At 50.7% G+C, this 13,703-nt stretch overlaps 1 protein-coding gene across 1 annotated transcript in view; it reads right to left on the bottom strand.

Annotated features, from left to right (window-relative positions):
- Drc1 (dynein regulatory complex subunit 1) overlaps window positions 1-13,703 on the bottom strand; it is a 36,926-nt gene that overhangs the window by 22,751 nt on the left and 472 nt on the right. Inside the window, exons 2-3 of the mRNA XM_052186216.1 lie at window positions 2,626-2,713; window positions 1,670-1,782 (exon numbers count right to left, since the gene is read on the bottom strand). Coding sequence (XP_052042176.1) covers window positions 1,670-1,782; window positions 2,626-2,713 — 201 coding nt within the window. The remainder of the gene's footprint in view (window positions 1-1,669; window positions 1,783-2,625; window positions 2,714-13,703) is intronic.

Raw genomic sequence — 13,703 nt, 5'->3', positions numbered from 1 at the left:
CGGTGTCTCAGTACCCGGCAGCCGCATCGCAAGTGGTACCTACATCCTTTTGGTTGAGAGTCTCAGGCTGGCCTGGAGCTTCATAGGCACCCCAGAGTGGCTTCAGAATTGATGTTCCTCTCCTACCTCAACTTTCCAAGTGCAGAGATGAATCGGCACAAGCTACCACACCCAGCTCTTAAATTCTTATGCAAGTCCTTTTAGGAGCAGCATAGCCTCGGGTGTCTGATCGCTCGTACGAGAAGGAAATCAGGAATGCCTTTTAGGAATTCCAAAGAGGCCTCGAGCAGGGAACACTGAGGATGTGGCAGAGAAGAAGGCATCACAGCTGAGGCAGGGGCTCTTCTGAAAATGGTGGCCAGGACCACACCAGCGAACACAACACCACTGACCCTATACTATCACCAAACGAGACCACAGCTTCCTTTTGTTTTGTTTTGTTCTTTCAAAACAAAGGGTTTTCACTGTATAGCCCTGGCTGTCCTGGAACTCACTCTGTAGACCAGGCTGAACTCCAGCTCACAGAGATCCTCCTGCTTCTGTCACCCAAGTGTGACAGATTAAAGTTCTTTATTGCAGGAGCCACAACATGAATATGGTCTCGTCCTGTGCCTCTGCTGTCCAGTCGAGAGCACACAGGACCTATTAGAATGTTTCTTTTCTAAGATACGCTGCTACATTGTGCCTAACCCTGAGCTATCTGTGGGTCTGGTCATGTAACTGATTTAAATATAGAGCTTCTTGGTTGATTTTTTTTTTTTTGCCTCCCCCTTCACCTCCAAAATCTTCACTATCATGTGACCTCTGAATCTCAGCCACATAACGTCATCTTACAGCATGACTTCAGGTAACAATCCTGTGTACCAAACAGCAGAAAACAAGCCACACTGTTTCCCAATGTGTTTACCAAGACCAGAGAAGCCCAGATAAGAGGCAAAAAAGCCTGAATTTTCCTCACAAAGCATCACTTTGTCACTAAATGCAGTTTTATCTTTGCCTTATCTGAGGCTGGAGAGGCTGCTGCAGGTTAAACACTAGGGGGCGCTCCAAGCCCAGGTTTCCATCAATTCTGCAGCCGCTTTCGAGCTGCAGAAAAGTTTGCTGACAGAAGCAAGCTTTGACTTCAGGTGCACGTACACACCCCATCCCCACCCGGAGTCACCCCACGCTCTGCCAGCTACTCCTACTCAACAGGCTTCACCTGCAAGAGTCATTCCCAGCCAGGGCTGTCAGCAGCACCTGTCATCCCTAGGCATGTTCTGAGATTGCACGCCTCTGCCTAAGATGCCTACGCAACACCTAAACCGTACTTGGCCTTCCCAGCACAACCCAAAATTCCTGCTGAGTTTTCTCCAACCTCTGCAGAAAAGCCTCCTCCTGTGACTTCCTACAATCCTTGACATTAACCTCATTTTTAGAGCAGACCACGGTTAAGTGTCCCGTGTTCAGAGACAAGGGACTGGCCCTCCACTCACACACACACAGCTTGGGACACTTGAGGAAAGGAGGGAGGAGAGAGGGGGCCTGGAAGGGAGGACGATTGGTTCATAAGGAGCAGGAAGGGGATTCCAGGAGACCAGGTTGGACAAATTTCTGCTCCAAGGACTTAGAGAACTGAAGAGCGGTCATGGCGGCGGCGGCGCACAAACGCGGCCGATCCACCCCTTACCTCTGCCGTTTTGTCTCCTCCTCTTCAACCCTCCTGTGGATCTCTCTGATGTCTGTAGCCACCTGAATATTTGTCACCAACTCAGTCCCGCAGAGCAGGAGTTTAGTCAGTTTCTGGAAAACAAAGACGGCAAGCTGTGAAGCTAGAACATTCTGGGCGCTGAGGTGGCTCACTGGGTGAGCGTCCTTGCTGCCAAGCCTTGAGTTCAAACCCCCAGAACACACACTGTAGGAATCAACTCCCACTGCTGACTGCCACATACACCCCAGGGCACATAGAGTAAAGAAGTTAAATGTAATTATTTGTATGTGTATAGAGGGTTGGCCATGGTGTTTTTTGCCTTTAATACTAGAACTCAGGAGGCAGAGGCAGTTGGATCTCTGGTTTTAAGGCTAGCCTGGTCTACACGGTGTTATGTTTTTTCAGACAGGGTTTCTCTGTGTAGCCTTGGCTGTCCTGAACTCCCTTTGTAGACCAGGCTGGCCTCGAATTAACAGAGATCTGCCTGCCTCTGTCTCCTGAGTCGTAGGTGTGCCACCCACCAGCCTTACACAGTGAATTCTAAGCCAGCTTGCTTTGGGTTCTGGGGCCCCCTGCCTTCTCCGCATTTACATGTGCCTGGGGATCCGAACTCCAGTACTTGTGCTTTTGACACAAGCACTTTAACCCCTGGGTCACCCCCACCTACCCCCTGCCCCAGTTTCTCATTTGTTTGTTTTTAAGACTGGCTCAGACTGCGTCCTAGGCCAGGCTTCAAGGCAGAGAGCGCTACCTGTACTTGTGTGTCACCTGTCCCGACAGGAACCTACAATCTGAAAGCTCACACCCGGGGAACCCCAAAACATGACAGACTCCAGCTCGGTCCCATCTAGAGTCAGCCTCACAGAAGGTATACTTCCTGCCCGCCTGCCTGTGAAGGCCCAGCTAGGAGCCTGGACAGCGATGGCAGCTCCTACCAGGCGGCTCTCCTCCTTCTGTTTGTAGCTCTTGCTCTGGTCCTCCTCGCTTTCCTTCTTCCCGTCCAAGTACTCCCCCAGGGCCTCCCTGCGCAGAGAGATCAAAGCAGGGCAGTGCAGCCATCAGGAGTGTGTGCCTGCGCTCTTATTTAAACACAGCGGTGGTGGCGCACGCCTTTAATCCCAGCACTTGGGAGGCAGAGGCAGGTGGACTACAGACTGAGTTCCAGGACAGCCAGGGATACACAGAGAAACTCTGTCTCAAAAAATACCAAAAAACCAACCCTTCCCCAAAACACACACACACACCCACACACACACACACACACACACACACACACACACACACACGGCTTTAGTCCCAGCACTGTGAGACAGAGATAGGTATATCTCTATGAGTTCCAGACCAGACTGGTTCTAGGACAGCCAGGGCTCTATAGAAAATCCAATCACAAAAACAAAAACAAAACAACAACAACAACAAATAAAACCAAACAACAACAACAAAACCCCACACTAAGGTCTGGAGAGATGGCTCAGCAGTTAAGAGCACTGGCTGCTCTTCCAAAGGTCCTGAGTTCAAATCCCAGCAACCACATGGTGGTTCACAACCATTCGTAATCTGACACCCTTTTCTGATGTGTCTGAAGACAGCTACAGTGTACTCACATATACTAATAAATTAAAAAAAAACCCACACTAGAAGCAAATAAAGGAGAAGGGAGAACCTTAGACTACAAAGCCCAGCTTTAACTAAATCTAGTCAGGTGAAAGGGACCGGATGCTATCAAGTCCCCGTGATAGTTGGAGCCGTCAGTTTGACAGGATCTAGAATTACCTGGGACAGGCATCGGGACTGTGTGTAGTGTTTATCTTGAGGATGTGGCTAAGACGAGAAGTCCCAGCTCCCACTGTAGAAAACACCCTTCTCTGGCTAGGGTCCTTGACTCCCCTGCTGTGGACTGTGAGCTCAAGTAAATACTCTCCAGGTTGCCTTTGTTGTAGGAGCAGGAAACATAGCCAAGATGACGCCTGGTCGCAGGCATCTATCTCCTTGTGTGGCATTTGGACACCAGCTGATGCCATCTGCCACATTTCTGGCTTTACTATTCTGAGTCCTGCCCTCAGGCTTCATGTTGGGTTCCAGAAGGGAACAGGTGTGCTTGGTAAATGGGCTTTGACAAGACACTAAAGCCAGCCCAGGGCAGCCTTATCTTTGGCAGGCCTGGCCTCACTGACTCGGTCTATGATAATGATCAACTAGGAAGCTACAGTCAGAGAGCTGCCAGCTACACAAGCTCAAAACCCTCAGGGTCAGGACGGATGTCCCGCCTTTACCGTCACTGTCAATTAACCTTTCCAGTGGGTGACTGGGCCGGGACCTGCGGGACCCCTCAGCACAGACCCCAGGGAATCCAGGTACATCGTGTCTTAGGGTTTCTATTGCTGTGAGGAAACGCTGTGGCCGAAAAGCAAACTGGGGGAGGAAAGGGTTTAATCTGTTTAATCTTCTAAGTCTTCATCATCGGAGGAAGTCAGCACAGGGGCTAAAACCAGGCAGGAACCTGGAGGCAGGAGCTGATGCAGAGGCCGTGGAGGGGCGCTGCTCACTGGCTTGCTCCCCATGGCTTGCTCAGCCTGCTTTCTTACAGAACCCAGGACCACCAGCCCAGGGATGGCCCCACCCACAGTGGGCTGAGCCCTCCCCCATCAATCACTAATTAAGAAAATGCCCTGCAGCCCAGTCTTAAAGAGGGCATTGGATCCTATTACAGATGGTTGTGGGCCACCATGTGGTTGCTGGGAATTGAACTGAGGGCCTCAGAAACTGATTTTTTTTTTTTTTACTTTTTCTTTTTAACTTTGTGTGTGTGTGTGTGTGTGTGTGTGTGTGTTGGGGGAAGGGGTCTCTGCATATATAAGAGCAGTTGTAAGTGAAGGTGCCAATGGAGGACATGAACCCCTTGGAGCTGGGGTTACAGCAATCTTTAGACAGAGACTCCCGTGGATGCTGGGAGCCAGACTGTGTTCTTTTGCAAGAGCTGTGTGCATGCGTCCTTAGCCACTGCACCATCTCTCCAGCCCCAGCAGCTTACTTAAGGAACTTATACAACAGCAATAGAATGTGCTGCTTCGTAGCCCAGGAAAGGACAGATGTAACCTCAAGCAATGCTGAGGGCCAAGCATGGAGGCTCAGGCCTGCAATCCCAGTATTTGGAAGGCAGAGGCAGAAGGATCAGGAGTTTAAGGCCAACCTGAGCTACATAGTAAGTTTGGGGCCAGCCTGGGCTGTTGAGACTGTATCTCAAGAAACACAACAGAACAACAAATTCTGGAAGGGCATACTGAGACAGTGGGAGGACAGGAGAATTTACAGCCCTGAGAGGGCTTTACCCAGGAGTCTGGCGGGCGCCTATAGCCTGCTGAGAGCGAAGAACAGGCCCCAGTAACGAACAGCATTTGTTTAAGGCCTTTCTCCTTTACCAGGCACAAACCTAGGGCTTCCTGGGAACTGCATCTGAAACCCCACTTACAGTATAAAGACTCATCCTGAAACCTTGTGCAACCCTAGTGGCCCCTGGTTTTACTTCTGGTTATAACCCCCAAGGCATCTCAGGAGCTACTCTATATTGTCTCACTTGTCAAAAGGAGAGAGAAGGGGGAGGGATCCTAGCAACCCTAGGCTTAGTCTGAGAGCCACCAAAATGGCAAATATGCCACCACTTAAGGGAAATGCTCCTTGAGGTGCCCACGCTGGGCTCTCACAGGGATCTCACCTTCTTCCCAAGGGTCTCTCTTCCTCTTAACCCTCGTGATTAAACTGTATACTAAAATCTTTTTAAAGATCTACTGGTTTTAGTGTGTGTGGCATGTGCATATGAACTCAGGGTGTCAAATCTCCTGACACTACAGTCATAGCTGGTCGTGAGGCACCCATCGATGCTGAGAATTGAATTCTGGCCCAACTTCAAGGGCAACAATATAAGCTCTCAGCCACTGAGTCCTCCCTCCAACCCTTAAAAACCTTTCAGAATAATATGACTTTTATAAAATTACATTGTAGAGCTGGAGAGGTAACTCAGCAGTCAAGGGTACTTGTTGCTCTTCCAGAGGACCTGGGTTAGAGTCCCGGCACCCACGTGGCAGCTCACAACCTCCTCGTTCAATCCAGTTCCAGAGGAGTCCATGAGCCCCAAGAGAAGCCGATACGCACATGGTGTGTATACATATACAAAGCCAAAATATTCATAAGTAATTAGATTACTTTTTATTTCTGCATTGACAGGAAGACATGCTGCAGTGTACATGTGAAGTCGCAGGCTGGAGGAGTCAGGTCTCTCCTTCTACCCACTGGGTGCAGGGACTGAGCTCAGGTGGGCAGGCATGATCAAAAGTGCCAATACCCAATGAGCCATCTTACCAGCCCTAAGATCTTTTTCTTTTTTTAAGATTTATTTATTTATGTATGAGTACACTGTCGCTATCTTCAGACACACCAGAAGAGAGCGCCAGATCCCATTACAGATGGCTGTGAGCCACCATGAGGCTGCTGGGAATTGAACTCAGGACCTCTGGAAGAGCAGACAGTGCTCTTAACCACTGAGCCATCTCTCCAGGGCCCCTGAGATCTTTTGAAATATCAATTCCAAACTCAGACCAGCTCCTTCTGCAATTCTCTCCTGCCTCTGGTTTTACCTGAGTCTAGGTCCCCTGAAAGGAAAAGGGAGATTTTGGTCTAGACTGCCTCTGAACCAGAGTGGGGCTGTGCCTGCCAGCCTGGGTCCCTGCACGCTTGTGTGCACAGCTGACAATATAGCAAACACACAAAAGGAGCGGCCTAAGAAAAGGGATTCAGCTCTGAGGACTCTTTTTATTTTACTTTGTTACTGTGATGCATTTACTAATGGCATTAAAGGGTCACTTGGGGCCTGGAGAGACGGGCTCGGCCCTAAAAGAGAGTCCTGGGTCCCGTGGATTATTGCCTGTTTTTACAATGTCCTGTCCCAGACCTTCAAAAGTTACCAGACCTGCGGTTTGGGAAGAAGACTCATGGGTAAGCATCCTTAAACAAGGAACTGTAACCAAGCCAGGCAGCAGCCAGGAGGACCAGCAGGGCAGCGGCAGGCTCTCCGCAGGGCAGCGGCAGGCTCTCCGCAGAGCAGGGGTTATCTCCTAGGAAGCAGAGGGCTTCACTCAAGCCACATGCACCTCTTCCAACTAAATGGCAATAGTGCCCTGCTGGGGACAAGAGGCACAGGCCTCCAACCCCCTCAGTGCCCTGGGGGCTGTTAGCTGCCAGCATCCCTGCTTCTTTAGTAGCCATGTGTGGAAGCCCCACCCTGTGTCCGCGCCGCTCATCAAAAGAAGCACCCGACGGCAAACAGATAAACCAGGATGTCTCCGAGGACAAACTGGCCGTTGAGTCGTGCGTCCATAGGGAAATTCCCTTCAATCAGGAAAAGGAGGTTTGTTTTTAAGCTATCCTCATCGCTAACCCGTCAGATTAGCAAGCACTCTTACTGCTCGCAGCAACCTGAGCTCTCCCACCCAAGGCAGAGCTGGGCCTGGCTCCTCCGAGACTTTTCTTCTGATTAAAACTCCCGCCTCAGCCAAGCTTTGTTAGCCCAGCTCTTGGGAGGCTGAAGCAGGAGGATTGCTGTGTGGTCCAGCCCAGCCCGGGCTACACAGTGTGATCCTGTGTCAACAATGACAGAAACTGACAGACCAACAACTTTCGCCTAAGCAAACATTTGTTCTCACTGGGTTTATTTCTGCAAACAGTCAACCGCGTGGCAGCCTCGGAAGGGGCTTGCAGCCTTCAGAGCCAAAACTGGTCCTAAGCTTGGGGTCCCTGGCCTTCCCAGTCTGGTCACACTGGTTAAACCTCTTTTCTCTGACTCTTACCACTAATTGCTCTCTCTTTAACTGGCATACTGGGCTTGATGGCCAGAGGCTGGCATGTCCGGGCTCCCAGCGACGGGTCTGTGCCTGAAAGCTGCAGTAACAATAACTCATAGTTTGATGTGAAAGTAAGACAGAAGCGGAAGTTCAAAGGCTGTGTGGAGAGAGTGCCAGGATGCCTGCCTCCTGGGCGACACAGTGAAGGGCATGAGGAGGAGGGGAGGAGGGAAGGGGGAAGGGAGGGGAGGGAAAGGGAGGGGGAGAGGAGGGGAGGAAGGAGGGAAGAGGGAGAGGAGAAGGGGAGAGGAAGGGGAGGGAGAGGGCAGGGGAGGAGGGAGGGGGAGGAAGAGGGGAGGGGGAGGGAAGGGGAGGAGGGAGGGGAGGGGAAGGAGAGGGCAGGGGAGGAGAGGAAGAGGGGAGAGGAGGAAGAGGGAAGGAGAGGGGGAGGAGAGGGAGAGGGGAGGGGAAGGAGAGGGGAGGGGAGGGGGAGAAGAGGGAGAGGGGAGAAGAGGGAGAGGGGAGGGGAGGAGAGGAAGAGGGGAGGGGAGGGGAGGGGGAGGGGAGGAGAAGGAGAGGGGAGGGGAAGAAGAGGGGAGGGGAGGGGAGGGGGGAGGGGAGGGAGGGGAAGGGAGGGAGGGGAAGGGGAGGGAGGGGGAGGAGGAGGGAGGGGGAGGAGGGGGGAGGGGAAGGAAGGGGACGGGAAGGAGAGGGGAGGGGAGGAAGGGGAAGGAAGGGAAGGAGAGAGGGGAGGGGAGGGGAGGGGGGGAGAGCAGAGGGGAGGAGGGAGGGGAGGGAGAGGGGAGGGGGAAGGGAAGGAGGGGGAGGGGATGGAGGGAGAGGGGAGGGGAGGGAAGAAGGGAGGGGAGGGGAGAGGGAAGGGAAGGAGGGGGAAGGGAGGGAGGGCGAGGGAAGGGGAGGAGAGAGGGAAGGGGAGGACAGGAGGGAGGGGAGGGGAGGGCAGGAGGGAGGGGAGGGAGAGGGAAGAAGGGGAAGGAGGGGGAGGGGAGGGAGGGAGAGGAGAGGAGGGAAGGGAGGGGAGGAGGGAGGGGAGGAGGGAGGGGATGGAGAGGGAAGGAGGGGGAGGGAAGAGGAGGGGAGAGGAGGAGGGAGGGGAAGGGAGGGAGAGGGGAGGGGAGGAGGGAGGAGAGGGAGAGGGGAGGGGGAAGGGAAGGAGGGGAGAGGGGAGGGGGAAGGGAAAGAGGGGGAGGGGAAGGAGAGGGGGAGGGGAGGGAGAAGGGAGGGGGAAGAGGGAGGGGAGAGGGAAGAGGGGGGGAGGGGAGGAGGGAGGGCAGGAGGGAGGGGAGGGGAGGGGAGGGAGAGAGAAAGTTCTGTACTTCTCTTGTAAGGAAGCAGCCAGCAGTGATCTTGCCACCCCCACACTGCTCACTCCCAGGGCCTCAGTGGCCATCTGGGCTCCTGAGCGGCTTTAGGAAAGAAGCTGCCAAGATTCCGGCATTCCTCGGGAAACAAGGAGACCCTTCACTGGCCTCAGCTCCACCCACTGTGCTCAAAGTCCACCGCAGCCCAGTTCTGGAGATAAGGGAGCAGTCAGCCCCTCTCAGCCTTAGCAAAGCCTCCACAGCCGCGACTTCTCACTCCATTTCCTGATCTGACCTTACCCTTCTCGCCTCTGGAAAGAACACTGCTGTCCCTTCTACTAAAACACTGCCAGGCTAAGGTAGCTGTATTCTCACCCCCATCTCAAACTTCCTGCCTTGGTTTTCAGTCAGTTAATTAATAACCAAGCCTTTCCGAACACTCCCAGCTATTCCGTGGAACGGAGAGGGGGGGTTCTGAAAGGAAAGTGACTTCTGTCAAGATCTGCTACAAATTCTCACCACATTTCAATTTTAATCCCTTTGCTGTTTTAGTGCATCTTCTTTCCCGCCCCCCACCCTCAACCTGGGCACTGTGCTAGCCAATATGGTGGCCTTGGACCACGCATGTCCAATAGGCTCTTGAAGTGAGGTATGACCAGACTAACAGAGCTATGAGTTTCAAGCACACACTGCAGGGCTGGAGAGATGGCTCAGTAGCTGAGAAGATGTGTTCTTGCAGAGGACCTGGGTCCGGGTCTCAATGGCCACGTGCCTCCCAGCCATTCACAACCCTGGTTCCAGGGATTTGATGCCCTCTTCTGATCTCCTCGAGCACAAGGCATGTGTGTGGTGCACATGTGATCATTCAGGCAAAGTCAGCATACACGTTAAGATAAAATAAATACATCTGAAAACAAAACAAAAACCACCAACCAGGGGCTGGGAGAGCAGAAATGTGAGGACTGAGTTCAAACCTCCAGCCTCCAGCACTCACACAGAAGCTGAGCAAGGTAAGAACTCTGTTTTATTATTCATGGTTTCCTTGTGACAGTGTCTCCTAGCTCAGGATGGCCTGGAACTCTTGACCCACCTGCTTCAGCTTCCTGAGTGTCATGGCCACATACCACACACAACACTGGGCTCATTTTCTTCACTCAGAAAGTTTGAAGGTACTTCTCTTTGTTCTTGGTATTCTGAACTTTCTTTGAAGTGATGTACTTTGAAATGGAACCCCCCTCCGTTCTTCCCTGTAAAGGTAACTTTTATTCACCTGATGTAATTGTCATCTTGGAGGCTTGCTGCTGAATAAGTTCACCCTTTCTAGTTCTTTCTGAACTCTAGCTGGTGGGTTCAACTCAGCTGTTCTGTCTCAAACTCCTCTCCAAGCTGACTGACTTCATCTGGCTTCTCTTGGCTTCTCACCAAATTGCTCTGCTTGGCCTCAAACTAACTCTGGCAATTGTTCTAATCTTCTGATTTCTTATTCTCTGGCTTCAGCTGCATCTGCTGGCCTGCACTGAACTGCATGAACTCACAACAAACTCTACTCCGCTGCACAGCACCCACTATACTGACCCCCAGCTGACTGATTCTCTCCCTGTGTTGCTTTTAAATGGTTTCTCTTTCCTGTGCTGTTCTCATGAGAGTTGGGCGTATCCCATCTCTAACTCATTCTGTCAAATCTTTCTCTGATTCACCACTTTGTCTGCCCCCTGATTAGACATCACTTTCAAACCTGGCTGTTTCCGTCTACAAAACTAATTTTACCTTAAAGATGTTGTACTGGCTAGTTTTGTGTGTCAACTTGACACAGGCTGGAGAGAAAGGAGCTTCAGTTGGGGAAGTGCCTCCATGAGATCCAGCTGTGGGGCATTTTCTCAATTAGTGATCAAGTGGGGAGAGCCCCTTGTGGGTGGTGCCATCCCTGGGCTGGCATTCTTGGGTTCTATAAGAGAGCAGGCTGAGCAAGCCAGGGGGAGAAAACCAGTAAGAAACATCCCTCCATGGCCTCTGCATCAGCTCCTGCTTCCTGACCTGCTTGAGTTCCAGTCCTGACTTCCTTTAGTGATGAACTGCAACGTGGAAGTGTAAGTTCAATAAACCCTTTCCTCCCCAACTTGCTTCTTGGTCATGATGTTTATGCAGGAATAGAAACCCTGACTAAGACAGATGTGTACTAAAGTTGGGTCTGTGTTCTAGCCAGAGAGATTAAAGATGTGTGGTGTGTCTGCATTCCAGCTGCTTCACATAGACCTAGGTCTTTGGATGTGATCCCTTGTCAGGTCAGCCATATTGCTGGATTGAAATTGCTTTACACTTCATCCCCTTCCTTTCCTTTCCTTTCCTTTCCTTTCCTTTCCTTTCCTTTCCTTTCCTTTCCTTTCCTTTCCTTTCCTTTTCTTCCTTCCTTCTTCCCTTTTCTTTTTCTCCCCCTTTGTCCACTTTACCCTCCACTCCCCCTCCTTTCTCTTGTGCCTAGAATTAGCACATAAAAGATCACTGAGACACACACTTCCCCTTTATCTGGAATAGGTTCATTTCCTCCATTGTGCTGAACAGTTATTATTATTATTATTATTATTATATTATTACTATATGTGAACATATGTTTTGCCTACATGTATGCCTGTGTACCATGTGCCTGCCTAGTGCCCACAGAAACTAAAAGAGGGCATTGGATCCCCTGGAACTGGAATTAGAGACAGTTGTGAACTGCTATGGGGTATTAAAGATCAAACCTAGTTCCTCTGAAAGAACAGTCACTGCTCATAACTGCTGAGCCATTTCTCCGCACCTCTTTCGTGTTTTGTTTTGTCTTGTTTTTGAGACAAGGTTTCACTATGCTGCCCTGGCTGTCCTGGAACTCCCTAATTTGGCCATCTTGCCTCAAATTCAGAGATGCCTGCCTTCCTCTGCCTCTCAAGAGCTAGGGTTATAGAAATATGCCACCACATCTGATGACACCTATCTTTTTTAAAAAATGTTATTTATTCATTTGTCTGTGTGTGTCTGTCTGTCTGTCTGTCTGTCTGTCTGTCTGTGTGTACTCAAGCCATGGCACACAGATAGAAGTTACACCATCTTCTGTTGAAACAGCCAATCAGAAGCATCCATCAGATTCAACTTCAAAATTTGCCCTGAGTCCATCTGCTTCTCTCTAGATCATTGCCACAGAGTCCAGACCAATCCTGTGCCTCACCAGAACCAGAGTAGCTGTCTCCTCCCTGCCCGGGTCTCCCCAGTCACACCTCCAGCCCCTTATTCCCCAGACAGGAAGAAAGTGACACCCTGCCCATCAGGAAAGTGGCCTCAATTTTGTTTAGACATTATCACATACTGTTATCTCACACCCAATAAATGTCCCCCCACCCCAATCCCTAGAAGACAGGGTTTCTCGGTGTAGCCCTGGCCATCCTGGAACTCTTTCTGTAGACCAAGCTGGCCTCAAACTCAGAGATCCTCCTGCCTCTGCCTCCCAAGTGCTGATGGGAATAAATTGTCACACCCAACAATAAATGTCTTAATATAACCCAGCTCAGCACCTCCCTACAAAGCCAGTTCTTCCTCAAGCTCCACCCTTTCTAGGGGCCTGGCTTTAGGGCTCACACCCATTAGTGTCCTCTCCCCTTGCTGTCCTTGTCATAGACCATAGTTATAGGGACACTTTTCCTCCCTCCCTCATTAGAATATAAATTTCTTGCACACCACTGACTTCCCAGTTTCCTTGTTAAAGGCCACAGCAACAAGCAAGACCATGCTCCGCAGACAGCTTTGGAGATGGATAAACGTGGCATCCTTTGGAGCCAAGCAGAAGGACGGACAAGAGTCCAGTTCATCCGTTAGCCAAACATAACAGCAACAGACAAGCTGACCAAGGATGCTTCCGCCTTACCCAGTTTCTGAACCAACCCCAGTTCTCATCCCAGAACCTCCTAACTAAAGAGGTGGCAGGGATCCCAGGAGGACGACCGTGGAATACAATGGTAAATGCATAGTGTAAGGATGCTCCCAGCCCTTCCCACAGGGACTGAAGGTCACCAGGGAACTGTTAGGGACCAGTGTTAGGACAATTAAAATCACATCTGAGTTACCACAGTACCCAGAGATGCCAACCATGATCACGGCCTTGCCCAACTAGGATGGAGTCCACCTTATGACTTGAAGTCTGATGACCAGTGAATAAGAGCTCTCGTGTGGAAGCCGAATGGATGTCCCCTAAACTGTACCTAAGCCAATAAAGACACCAAAGCCTGGGGAACACGGTGGGGATGCAAGGGTGACGGCCCCCCATCAATACCCCCTCTTAACTCACAGGTCTGGTACTTGCAATGCCTGGATGGATTCCAGACAATGAACGTCAATGTCTGCACAAACACGCAGCTGCCCCAGCTTTGCTACAGTATCGATCGATCTACATGGCCTTGGGCCCAGTGAGTGTGGCCACTAAGTGAAATAAAAGCTTTTACTCTTATTTTATTTTTATTTTGAGGTGTCAAGACTTTCCTTGAGATTATGAGATTAAAGGCATAAGCCACTAACCCTGGATTTATTTATTAATTTTTAAAATGGATCAAGGTGTTCATCTCTGCAGGGAACACACGATCACTTATGCTCACTGGCTGTGGTAATTGTCCTGATCTTTATTATAAGGTATTCTCAGTAGATTGGGGCTAACTGACTCTTTCACAGACCACGGTCCATTATATCAGGTCAGCAAACTACAGCCTCTGGATTAAACCTGACCTAGAACCTTTTTATTTTTATTTTTAAATATTGAGACAAAGTCCCATTATGTAGCCCTAGCTGTCCCAAAACTCAGTGCTTGAATATTCTAGAAGAAAAGTTCTCTTGCTTACA

Source organism: Apodemus sylvaticus, chromosome 6, assembly GCF_947179515.1.
Source record: "Apodemus sylvaticus chromosome 6, mApoSyl1.1, whole genome shotgun sequence".
NCBI classification, from domain to species: Eukaryota; Metazoa; Chordata; class Mammalia; order Rodentia; family Muridae; genus Apodemus; species Apodemus sylvaticus.
Note: the sequence above shows the minus strand (reverse complement) of the source record. Positions and strands in the feature narration are given on the sequence as shown.